The sequence below is a fragment of the Diadema antillarum genome, unplaced genomic scaffold (genome assembly GCF_040938485.1).
Source record: "Diadema antillarum isolate AM-2024a unplaced genomic scaffold, OU_Dant_1.0 seq00000538_RagTag, whole genome shotgun sequence".
In the NCBI taxonomy this organism is placed as follows: Eukaryota; Metazoa; Echinodermata; class Echinoidea; order Diadematoida; family Diadematidae; genus Diadema; species Diadema antillarum.
Window position 1 is genome coordinate 583,373 of NW_027271486.1, and position 13,192 is coordinate 596,564.

Genomic DNA, 13,192 nt, shown 5'->3' on the forward strand with positions numbered 1-13,192 from the left:
GTTGAGCAAACACAATTGATTGTATTGTGATGGAATAATATCAATGCACCTTCAAAAGGGACGTTTCCGAGGTACAAGAGTAAAGTTCGGCTACGCTCAAAAGACAATAAACGAGAACATCCCCTTCCCTTCCCCTCCCCACACTCTAACCCCCCCCCCCCACCCCTCACCCTTTCATCTGCAGACGAGAAAATGTCAAATCGTGAGTAACGTATCAAAACCTTGGTTGACAAGGCGCTCTCATTATACTCACTAACAGACTCCACGATAGACCTTTTCCCATATAATTGCCCTTCCTTCGGGAGATTTTCACATCCAAATGAATGAAATCATAACAGAATTGGTACTTTGGTACCAAAGCTGTACTCTCCAAACACTAACTGGAGACTCTTTATTAACTCTAACTAATTTAGATATACTCTAAAGATTGTCATGCACTTAATGTCTTGAAAAGGCATTCACCTGTTACCAAGGAATACAGACTAGCAGAGAGCAAAGTTAAGTGGGGAAAAAAAGAAGAAGCACAAGGGATTAAAGTTTAAAGGCTGCCATTTCGTCGTAATATTGTTTGGTGGCGTCAATACATTTAACAGTATCCGGTTTCATCTCGTCGCGGGGTGGCGCCGGTTTCGGCGTATGGAACCCGGTGCTTTTGAAGGCCACTTCGTGAATTTCCTGATTAATCAAAGGAATCATACATCGCCACGTGTTGACAATATCCGCGCTCCCATCCCACTCGAGAAGGGACTCGGTGTACGGCATGCCGGCGGCCTCGCACAACTTCGGCAGATACAGCGTTGGATTCGTTGCCAAATCGTCACAATCGATCACAACCGGGTTCGGATCGATGTTCTCCCGAACGTGCTTCCACAAATCGTACTGACACTTGTACGTGTATCCAGGCATCATAAATGTAACGTCCTTGGTCATATCAAAGGTTTCCTCCTCCAGCGGTTTGCCCGTTGACAATCCCTCCGTCATTTGCTTGAAGAGCAGCCGACGCCAGGAGGGGAACATACGATCTGGGCGTCGGATAAGGGCGGGATTTCACGGAGCACGCGAACGATTTGCGAAGGACGCGAATGACAAAATCCAACATTCGGAAATGTTTTTCTCCGAATGTTTTCCGACAATGAAGCCGAAAACTATTCTTGCGCAATTTGTGCGAAGTTTCCACGACGTATGTGCGAATGTCGTGTGTATCATTGCTAAAGTACAGCATGTTACGTACACGAAGAACACGCGACGGAAATGCGAACAACGAAAATTTTTCAATAATCATGGGAGAAAATGTACCCAAGGAGAGGTGGAAGCTGTCTTGAGTTGAATTTTTTCTTTCCTCTATTTCTCCTTTCTTTTTCTCTCATTTTTCTATTGTGTGCTTGCCTACATTTTTTTTTCCTAGGACGTATCTCCTTTTTTTTTGCAGTTCCTCCAACACATAATCTCTATACTTTCAGATTCAGATTCAGATTTATTCAACACTTTCTGTAAAAAACAAACAAACAGGAGAATACAGAAAATTGACAACACCATAATAACAAGAAAAGAATGATCACAATAAGCATCAGTACGAAAATACAATACATTTGAAAGTGTTCGGAGACAGACAGAAAGGCTATGCCTTATATAAAAGTCCTGTCCCAATACTATTTCATTCATAAGATATTAAAGTATTGAATGAATACATTTCTTTATGAGTTAATACACACATACATACGCGCGCACACACACATACACACACTGACATGTTTTACAAGAAAAAAGTTTATCACACCATTTCGGCATACTGATTTAAAACATGCAATCTTAATTTTCTTTTAAACACATTCAGCGATGAACTCTGTCTTATTTCGACCGGAATAGCATTCCAAATTTTGGGTCCATTAAAAAATATAGAAGTATATGATGGCATAGTTCTGGCATAAGGCAATGTAAATCTATCTTTGATTCTCATATCATATCTTCTATTATCACTCATTTGAAAATAGTTCATTAAACATTTTGGAAGCATCTTCCTAAAGTATAAGTACATAAAAATTGCACTTTGATGATAAAAATTGCACTTCAAATAAAATTGTACATACTTTAGATTAATTTTAACTGTATTCTGCAATTTTTTTTTTTTTGTATATCAAATATTTCTTTCTCTTTGCTAGTCTTTAATTTCTTTTGTTACTATAGTTGTTAATAATTGTTTGATGTTTAGGTGTATGCTACGATTTTTATTTGTAGAAAACGTATCTGATACATCCCCCAAACGTGCGTTAAACGTTCGCGAGAATGTCTCAAAAGGTACGCGAACAGTTTGCGATTACGTCGTAAAATGATCGGAAAAACTTCGCAGATTTCGCGTAACATACGCGAGACATTCTCCAAAGTTTCGGAGTCTGTTTGGGGTTTCACGAACATTTTGCGAACATCGCGCGTGTCTTGCGAAGGTCTTGCGCATATGACGAGGCTTTAAAGACACTTTCGAGAACAATTCACGAGCAAATCACGACCAAGTGTGCGGAAAAGGTTCGCAGAAAATTTCAAACTGTTTTGAAATTCTCGCCGAAGTAAAAACGACATTCGCGAACAATTGACGACGCTTCCGAACCCTCACGTTCGTTTGGCGATCTTTTGCAGACCAAAATGCGAATGCTGGATTTTGCCATTCGCGTCCTTCGCAAATCGTTCGCGTGCTCCGTGAAATCCCACCCTAAGGAAGACGTGCTTGAAGTTAGCCTCCTTGCTGGGCAGCATGTCGTAGAAGCCTGTGGCTCCGTAAGCCATGTCCTTGATGACGTATGACTTATCTGCTGGTAACGAGTCTAGCTGCATTCTTACACTGTCGCGTCTGATTGGTCAGAAAATAATGCACAAGAATGATCACATCATTGAGTAAGAAAGTGACATTTGTTTAAGATTACAATTGTCACAAGCATTATCATAACAATTAGACAAACCAACGATTGTGAAAAAGTTAACAAAGCACATTTCATGACGATAAGATACCACAGCATATACCTAATGTCTACAGAAACCCCATCTCATTATATTGAAAGTGACAACATTAAGTGAAGATAAAACCCTGAATAGTAACAGACAATATAAGACATTCGCGGCTTGCCAATCATTTAGACTCACAATCATTTAAAGGACACGGACTTGAAATACAAAGGAATTAAAAGTATTTGATGTAAATCTGTACGTGCATTTCTTTTTCAAAGTCTAGATTTTCTTAGTAATATACAAAGTGGTGCAATTGATTTAATCAAGTTTTACAGGTTTCAATAGAGTGTTTCATAAGTCCTGATGATCACACACAAATTGCTATATAAAATGCATGGGTTGGGTAACGGGTATACACTGTGCGTGTATCAGATCCGTATAAGTTCTACTCATTACGACTATGATATATTATCTGGCAAATGAACTGCGACGCACACGCGTTTTGGTGTATGATATGAATCAACGAAGAAAAGTTATTATGGAAATTCCTGTGAGGGAGCGGAGCGACCGATCACCGCCAGCCAAGCGAGCGGGGGGAGGGGTTACACCAAGTGCAACCTGATGCTGCATGCATTAATCAATAGCATTTTAGTAGTTTACATAATCAATGATCAATAAATAAGGATGGCCCCGGACACATCAGACTGACAATGACCAACATTTTGATGAAAGGGTATAAGTGAGCCAGGATTGAATGAGATCATAATCCAGTAGATATTTTGATCGTTTCAGGGCACATTATTTTTTATCATTTATTCACTTTGAAATCGAATTAAAGCCGTGTTCTAAACCTAATCTCACCAGTTTTTTTGCCCCCCCCCCCCCTTCAGATCTTGATCTTGGATTGCGCGATCCTCGCGAAAATTTGTTTTAAGGTAGAGGCCAATGTAATCTACAAGACTGTGTAGTTAGCATGATTTATCAAATTTTGATTTATGTATTTTATATCAATTAATCTATGCTTTTTTTGCCTATAAATAAAGAAATAAAGCTCCAAGACTTCTAATTTTGGGTGAACAATTGTTTTTAATATCCTCAACAATAATATTGAAGCAAAAATTCGGCTTCATAATCAATTCTCATGTATATTAATGTTTATTGAATTTCTTATGTATTTCTTTGTTTTCTATTTTTGTTTTTATTTTTTTCGTCAAAATTTGGCGCAGAAACTTGTTAAAGCATAATCAGGCTAAAATAAAACATTATCAGCCACTGAAAATAAAAATATCCATTTTTATATGAATTGATTGCAAAAACACAATTTGCATCGGATTTGTACACAAAATCATGTTTTTGAGCAATTTTGGGGTCGACGAATCTTTTTCAAAGGGGCATGGCTTCAAAACGGTATGCACGGGAGCAACAAATTTGGTCTCAAAAGTTGCGCGATACTTAAAAGAAAAAGGTCATAAAATGTCGCGGCGAGAGCACCACGCGTTGCGGTATAATGACGCGAAACGTCGGGGGGGGGGGGGGTGGCAAATTGCCCCCCCCCCCCCGGTGGGAATATGGTTAAGGCGGAAATTACTTACTCTTTCGTGTTATCAACTAAACATCATGAACATAGATTGTGGTGTAGGCGCTAGTACGCTCTCAGTGCTCTTTCGGGGGCGTTTTATGGACTGTTATTTTCATGATATTGATTTTTCAGACACAAAGCTCATCAAACAAAAACAAATATTGTTTTTATGCTTCGTGTTTTTAATGTCGGTTTTTTTTTTCTCTTTTTACTCACAGAAAGAGCGATGTGTCCAACTTGCTTGGATCAAACTTATTTTCCAAGGGCGTTCCCTTAACTTTGGCCGCCATGCCGGCCCCGAAGGCCGCGTAGTCGAAGTCTTTCATCAGTCTCGGCAGCTTGAAGCCCATGGAGGCGCACATGAAGTCGTTAAAGAAGGCGAGACAGTACGGTTCGTACCATGCCTGGAAGAAGTAATCAGTAAAGAATGAGTGGCAGAGATATTGTTAAGTATCAAGGAAATATCGAAAACTCAGTGTGAGAAGGCCATTTGAGGAACAATCCCGTTCACTGTTTAAGGTACCTCCTTTATGCAATACTAATCGCTCATAAAAAGAAAGTCCTACTGAAACGAACACAGATTGTACAACTATTTTATATTTTATATTGATATGAAGTACATGTATTATAATTATATTTCTTTTGTGTGTTTTGATTTCGCTATTCAAGTGAATCGACTTTGCACTGTATTAAAAGCACAAGCGCAGTTTTACGTTCATCTTTCAATCAAGTATTATAACTTACAGAAATACAGCACAGTGTTACATTCAGCGTGATAAATGTCATCTAGTTACTTTCAGCTCCAGAAAATAAGGCAAATAGGGTTTTTTTTTCCATTTTGATTCTCTGATTCCATTTTGAATTTCGAATGAGTCTGGAAACGCAAAGATAATGGAGAGATATCACTCATTACATTCATCTTTCATTTATACTGTTATCATCATTCTGACGTGGAAAAAATATAAATAAAGATAGGAAGGGAAGAAAATAAGGACTTCCTCAAAGCTTGAAATGGATCATGGCATCCATAATCACTATTGCAGAGTTTCGCGTCGGAATACGTCCGAAATTACCATATTCATCTTTGCGAGGAAACAATACCACAAGTCATGTGAAATTTTACATTCATTTTTACAGAATGCAGGAAAACACACCATCACAGCCGTGAAAAACAATGTCCTAGCTAAACAATCACTCTGAAATCAATTATAAGCAAGTAAAATTGTCGCTCTGTCGTTGGATACTATTGAATACAGATATTTAACATTATTTCCCACGATAGTAGGTCTACATGCTAATGTCTTCTGAAATAACCAGTCAAACATTTTAATACATGGCATTTTCGTTTGAAAACATTCGTTACCACGTTGGGAGTGCAAGAATTTTATAGTTGCCAGAATCGGTTTCTGAAATGAAACTATTGTGATTAAAGTTTCATTGTATCATAATCATTGTAAACTGCGTGGCATGTTCCGGAGGCATGATAGTGAGCAGGATGTTCAGTTGCAACAGACTTCTCTTGTCTACGTGGACTGATGATGGCGCCAGAACACTAATTCTTACCTGTGTGTTCGGTTGGAAACTTAAACACTTGAGGATGCACGTAGAGATCGAACGCGGTACGCCCCAGATGATCACACGAAACGTCTTCTTTTCGTCCGCCATATTGGAATCTGTGTTCTTCGACGCGAGTCTGCCATTTCATATGATAAGGAGGAAGACCAAGATATTGTCAGCAAACTCTTTGCAAGAGGTCAGCTAAGGTTACAGACCGCCGCAATGTCATTTACGCGGACTTATTGGCATGACACTGGTTTGCTTTGTACATGACGATGTATACAAAGCAAGCCAGGCCACTCCAACCCAAGTGTACAAAATATGGGTGCGCATCGAATATCTATTTTATTCTCTTTTCGATATTGTTTCCCCATCTCATTTATCTTATTATCCAAAGGTAAATGTGTGTTATATAAACAAGAGACGAGTTTAGGAGACAATGGAGTAGGGTATCATAATAATGCTAGCATCATACATCATCCAGGTGAATGCCATTTAAATCTCAAAAGATACATTGTACCAAAGTGTGTGACAACTAGTGACAACCCTTGAATATTGTGCATTTAAAACTTCGTCGAAACATCAGAAGTCACAATCGCAAATGTATTGGCAGTAACGAATAAATCAAATCATCTAAAACCAGACTGAGCCATAAATTACTCACCTTATTTTCTTTCAGTTCCAAAAGTGAGAGAAGACATTTAGAGGGCATGATTTTGCCTCTACAGTTCAACTGGGTAACAACACTGGCCTAGCTTGCCTTTGTGAAATCAAATTAACAGCATTCTAGACCAGTGCTGTCTATTGCTCTAATTTTCTTCATATTGTTTCGTTTCTTTCCTAAATTCCCTGTAAATAACATCACTTTTTGTGATATTACTTCATTTCAATTAGTTCGCCTTCCATATGTTGCTTATGATGTGTGTATAGGTATGTGTGATTTTTATGTTGTTGTTGTTGTTCATACCTTATAAATATCATTATTCGCATAGTCTGTTCATGTTACGGTTGCCAGCGTTTTACATTGAGTCATGGTGATTCCATTAAATCAATGAGAACAGAACACTCTGCCACCGGAAGGAAGGATATCTGGACTCTGTATTCTGGCAGCGAACGAATCGTGTGAGAGATGACGAAAAAACAAGAGTACTTTCCAATTTGATCCACAGGTCGTCGGGTCGGGTCAACTCAACACCAACCGTACAGCTGGATTTCCACATTAGTCTGGATTTCAGACCGGTGCATAGACCAAGGCCCAAACGAGAAGAAGGCGCGCAAAGGATGGGATTGATTGTGGGACGTACGAACGCAAAGGAGGTAAGCATTATACTCCAGGCTCGACTATCGCATGGAGCTACTGCATTTTGTAAGTCCATGTTGGGCCTATACATCCATGGTAGATCGCACGCTACACACAAGTCAAAAGATCTCACAGTAATTGGCTTTTACAGATCACGGATAACTCTCAAAATCACATTCTCCTTCCCCAAAATTTATCTTGGATTTTTAATCATTTTTTTTTCTACTCCTCTTACACTTCTACACTGACACATTTCCTGTCACACCTTGAGTTATACACAAGCTCAAAGACAGCTAGGTCTCCTAGGCCTAAACAAGGGGAGCGTATTGTTTTCCTTCAGACCTAACTTCAGATTTTTTATATTTTTGGTGAGATAATGAGAAACCTCTCATGAAATATGAAAGAGCATGTAATTCAAAGAGGGATTCAGCCTTTATTTGATGGAAATCGGTTTCAAAATGGCTGGGATACCCAGTGGCGTATCTAGGGAAAACGGCGCCCGGGGCAAGCGCGAAAATTGCGCCCCTAATTTCTGAAAAAGTGTTCAACCCCAACCCCATCCCGGTAAGGACTTTAAACAAAGTTCACATGATATGCTTTTTCAAGCACTTTAAAGGGGTCTCTTTGAGGGTGATTTAAATGTAATGAATTTTGATAAATTTTGGCGAGCGAGCGCAGCGAGCGAGCCGAAAATTGTGGTATTTCAGCTTACAAAACATGGAATTCTTGTCATTTTTTCCTAATCAAATCTTACAATTCCAATCAAGATATAGTGACGGCCTTATAGATAACGATTTATACCAACAAACTGCATGAGGAATTTCAAAAGTACTCTAAATTAGTACGCGCGGTTAGCCGAAATTTGTATATTTCCACGTCATCATCACATTTTGTTCTTATCTCTTTTTTTCCCCTTTTTTTTATAAATTTTGGCGAGCGAGCGCAGCGAGCGAGCCGAAAATTTTTGTATTTCAGCTTACAAAACATGGAATTCTTGTCATTTTTTGCTTATCAAATCTTACAATTCTAATCAAGATATAGTGACGACCTTATAGATAACGATTTATACCAACAAACTGAGGACTTATAATACTAGTACTCTAAATTAGTATGAGCGAGTGAGCCGAAATTTGCATATTTCCGCGTCATCATTACGTTTTGTTCTTATCTTTTTTGATTTGGTGTTTTTTTTTTAGCCCCCCTCCCCACATATGTTCGAAACCGTTGGCGTCCTCTCTTGATCCAATCGGCGATCGCTTCAGAACGAATGAAATTGCAGCCGCTGCTCCGTGTAACATTTTTCCTGCTTAATATAAAATGACATGTGTGAACACAATAGACATTGTCATCTTGTGCGCGTCATCGTCACGTTTTGTTCTTATCATCTTCTTTTCTTTCTTTCTTTTTTTTTTTGGATAAATTTTGGCGAGCGAGCGCAGCGAGCGAGCCGAAAACTTTTGTATTTCAGCTTACAAAACATTAAATTCTTGTCATTTTTGACTTATTTAATCTTACAATCCTAATCAAGATAATAGTGACGGCCTTATAGATAACGATTTATACCAACAAACTGTGGACTTGACAAAAAATACATGTACTCTAAATTGTACGAGCGAGTGAGCGGAAATTTGCATATTTCCACGTCATCATTACCGTTTGTTCTTATCTTGCTTGATTTTTTTGCGCCCCCTTACCCCCCCCCCCCCCCCCATATGTTCGAAACCGTTGGCGCATTCTTTTGATCCAATTGGCGATCGCTTCAGAACGAAAGAAATTGCAGCCGCTGCTCCGTGAAACATTTTGCTTGCTAAATATAAAATGACATGTGTGAACACAATAGACATTGTCATTTTTTGTCCGCGTCATCATCACGTTTTGTTCTTACCTTCTTTATTATTATAAATTTTGGCGAGCGAACGCACCGAGCGAGCCGAAAATTTTTGTATTTCAGCTGACAGAACATGGAATTCTTGTGTGAACACAATAAACATTGTCATTTTGTCCGCGTCATCATCATGTTTTGATTATCTTGTTTGATTTGGTTTTCTGCCCCCCCCCCCCCCCTTTCCGGGCTAGTTTTCTTCTTCTTCTTTTCTTTTTTCTTCTTCTTCGTTTTTTGTTTTTTTCTTTTTTCTTTTTTCGTTTTTTTTTTTCGTTTTTTGCGACCCCAAGGAGTGGCGCCCGGGGCACGTGCCCCCCTTGCCCCCCCCCCAGATACGTCACTGGGGATACCCCCCCCCCCCCTCCAAAAAAAAATCCTAATAAAAAGCGGGGACCCATGCACTTTTCTTCTTTTTCTTAGTTTTACTTTATTTTTTGAGTTTCAGTGATTCCAAAAACCAATTTTCATCCAATCAACTTTGAATTCCTGTTAAAACGGTATGCTCTGTACTATTCATAAGTGGTTTCGTGATATCTCACAAAAAATTAAAAGCCCAATTCTCATTTCCACCAATACTACTATACAATACCTTTAATGTATAATAGTACATTGCATTGCAGAAACATGCATTGTCATTGCTACCATAGCTTGTTCCAGCATATCAGGAAGTACAGCAAAAAAAAAAAAAAAAAGTGCGTGAAAGACGACTGTGTGTGAAAAGTAAACTTGAATTGCTATTGTGATCGAGGTATATGACTGTATTATACAGTCATAATACTCGATCACAATAGCAATTCAAGTTTACTATTTCACACACAGTCTTCTTTCACGCACTTAGTGCAGCTACATGACATGGTAGCATGTAGGCTACCATAATCAAGGTACATTGCTTATGCATATTTCAAGTGACTTTACTGTTAATGACATCTACGTTTATGGATGATGAGCAAAATGTTGCAATGTGAAGTGACACCATTGTGAAATGCAGAGGACAACGTGTTGTGTGGATATAGCAGTGATCACCCATCGAGTGTATGTAGAAGACCACTAGTAGACGCGTTCATCGATCAGAAACACGACATCCACGATATTGTAGTACGTGGGCGCAGTCGGACAGGTACACTGTATTGTAGGATGAGTTGGCTGGGATCAGTGGGCGTGGGCCAGTGCATTGGGAGTGGCAGTGGAGATGCCTCAGTGCATGAGCATATATACGATGTATGCACTCATGTCCGTTGCCATGGCAAACATAAACTTCGTTCACCATTCACTGACATAGAACACCGATCAGATATGGTAAATATCTATTACAGCTGTAATAGATAATTACCATATCTGATCGGTGAGAGGCTACATGGTGTATATCACATGAATTGAGAAAGCATGTACATGTGCTTCTTGTACCTAATCCCACGTTTTATAAAGTCAATTGCACGTACCTGGAACTATAAAAAAACGTGTGTGTACAAGAATGTCCCATTAACATGATTAAACAGCCAGTAATTCTAATTTCCATGTTTAAACAAAAATCATATCGAAATATAGGACTTATATCGTGCAATGTATGAAGCGGCAAACGAGAGATAAACTGATGCCTTACGGTACTCACTTTTGGTACCCGGTGCTAATTGGAACAGGGACGACCCGAGACAATAGAAGTGAGCCAGAAGCCGACCAGCTCAGAACCCTTGTCCGTCTATAGTCTCTAGGACGCAACTATACACAAGACCTGGGTGAAGGTATTGTCTTTCCCCTGTGTAGGCACAAAGTTGGTTTTCTGCGAACCCTTTCACTGGACAACCTCACGATCTCTCGTCCGCATAAGGTGCGACGGAAACAAACAACGACTTTCACTGGTTCAATATGACTCTTATTGGTTTCTCAAATTGAATAGTAGTCTATAACTTCAGGCGTTCTATTCAACTTCACAAGAATTTTTGGAAATGGCAGCAATGCATTGATTGTATTAGTGCGTAGGGCCTATACTCACAAACTTTCACCTCGCTATAGAGGATTTAGGAATCACACTTATAAATGTGTGTAAATAGATACATGTAGTTTTTTTATTTATTATTTTAAGAATGATTATAATAACGAAATATTCAGCGCTCTCCGTTCTTTATGACATTCCATAAGGAGACTAAGATATATAATTCAATCCAAATAATCAATAATCGTGGTATCGTGATGCAGCTGCTCAGGCTGTTCAATTTCATTTACAGATAAAAGACCAAAAGGGATTTATACACACTATGCTTCAGACAAGCAAGTCTGGAATGGATCTATTCACTCCCACGACCAATAAATATAAGAACATAGACGAATAGACGACTATCATTAAAGGAAATATAGCTTCCTGTACTGGTCATAATAAACACACACATGCATTGTATGGATACGTACAACTGTATATAGGCCTGCACATTTACATTATAAGTCAATCATGCCAAAGAAGGAGTGGTGGTTGACTTTGGGTCATGATAGGTAAAAAAAAAAAAAAAGAAGTCTTCACTTTTTTCTTTTTTTTTCTTTTTTTTTTCTTTTTCGGCTGACAAGCAAAAAAGCCAAAAACAAAACAAACAAGACAAAACAAACCAAGCAAACACTAAACAAAAACAAATATTAAAAAAGGAGCCGTGGGGGAGGGGGTAACCCCTTAAAGGGATGGTCCTGTTCCTGTTTATGTGGCGTATCAGAATGTTATTTGCTAGTATTTGCAGAATACTTGATGAAATTGTGTTGAGGAAGGATAGTATCAACATCCATGATGGTTCGTTTCACATTACAGGGTAAAATAGATGAGAAAATTACGAATTTAGTACATAGTAATTTGCTGCAAGAAGGCAAAATCTTTCCAACATCTATCAGGATGACCATTACATACAGAGCGCCACCTGCCGTTTCCATTGCAATACGATACTGTCTCTGCGTTTTGCGAGCCAAACTCCAGCCACCTTCCACGCCTTCCATTCCACCAAGCGACAGGCCCTCCTGACCCCTTGACCGAAACACATCTATTTTTAGGCTATCCTATCACTCTGCGAGCTCCCCAAGGACTCTCGGCAGAATCTCTCTCCCCTTCTCCCAACTCTCGCCGTACAGACCTACACACACCAGAGAAACACACACAATACCCAATGCCCAGCCACTTGCTTCATTTGGTGTACGGTGGAACACACACCGGTATCGTAACCCCATTGAACGTGTTGGGTCGCCGATACCAGTATCCTTACCTACCTGGTTATGGAAATGATCCGAATGTCTAGTAATGTACAGCTCCATCCATTGAATACTATGTATCCAAGGTTGTGCCATTGGGTACTAAACTTTGTGAGTCCGAAGAAAGTAATTGAATGGTTATGGCACCGACTGTAGATATTTCACGTATGTCTGTACTTGAGAACCACCGGCATCAACGATTTTATCATCTATTCGAACATGAAAGTTTGAAGACTAGACACACGTGTACTAGCTACTAAACACACACAGAAAAAAGATCCTAGATGGATTTCGATTGAATTTTTGATGTTCAAACCGCCAGCTCAGAGATATGTTTATGACTGTCTTGACACAGGCTTGATCAGCGCATGTGAGGCACTATCGAATAATCGCGACTAGCCACCCTCACAATTCTCAAAAGTAGGAAAAAAACCCGATCGGTAACTTCCGATTTTGTGTGTGTGTGTGTGTCAAGACATTTCAGAAAGTATCCAAACAGATAGACGACGCCAATATTTGAAACGCTACACCTATATTGCAGTCTGCAGCTTCACACACATGAAACGAAAGAAGTTTGCATCAAGATTTCAACCTCCAAATGAGCCAAAATACATTAGTATAGACACTACATTTTTATAGAAATTAATTGTGAAGTTACAGCCCCCCCCCCCAAAAAAAAAAAATGCTGGGGTGAAATTCAGGCAATCTATCGTCCGGT

At 39.2% G+C, this 13,192-nt stretch overlaps 1 protein-coding gene across 1 annotated transcript; it reads right to left on the bottom strand.

Annotated features, from left to right (window-relative positions):
* Window positions 1–531: 531 nt before the first annotated feature.
* LOC139734649 (uncharacterized) lies at window positions 532–6,245 on the bottom strand. Its single transcript, XM_071645437.1, has 4 exons — window positions 6,080–6,245; window positions 4,733–4,920; window positions 2,711–2,842; window positions 532–1,039 (listed from the first exon to the last, which is right to left on the bottom strand). Exons 1-4 carry the CDS (start codon window positions 6,179–6,181, stop codon window positions 532–534), a joined length of 930 nt encoding a protein of 309 aa, XP_071501538.1. The 5' UTR covers window positions 6,182–6,245.
* Between the last annotated feature and the right edge of the window lie 6,947 nt (window positions 6,246–13,192).

Bases quoted from the DNA above. Each gene is read 5' to 3' on its own strand.
- LOC139734649 (XM_071645437.1), bottom strand. From the start codon at position 6,181: ATGGCGGACGAAAAGAAGACGTTTCGTGTGATCATCTGGGGCGTACCG. The intron at 4,921-6,079 runs GTAAGAATTAGT...TACTTCTTCCAG, and splicing joins GTTTCCAACCGAACACACAG to GCATGGTACGAACCGTACTG. The intron at 2,843-4,732 runs GTGAGTAAAAAG...CTGACCAATCAG, and splicing joins TTGGACACATCGCTCTTTCT to ACGCGACAGTGTAAGAATGC.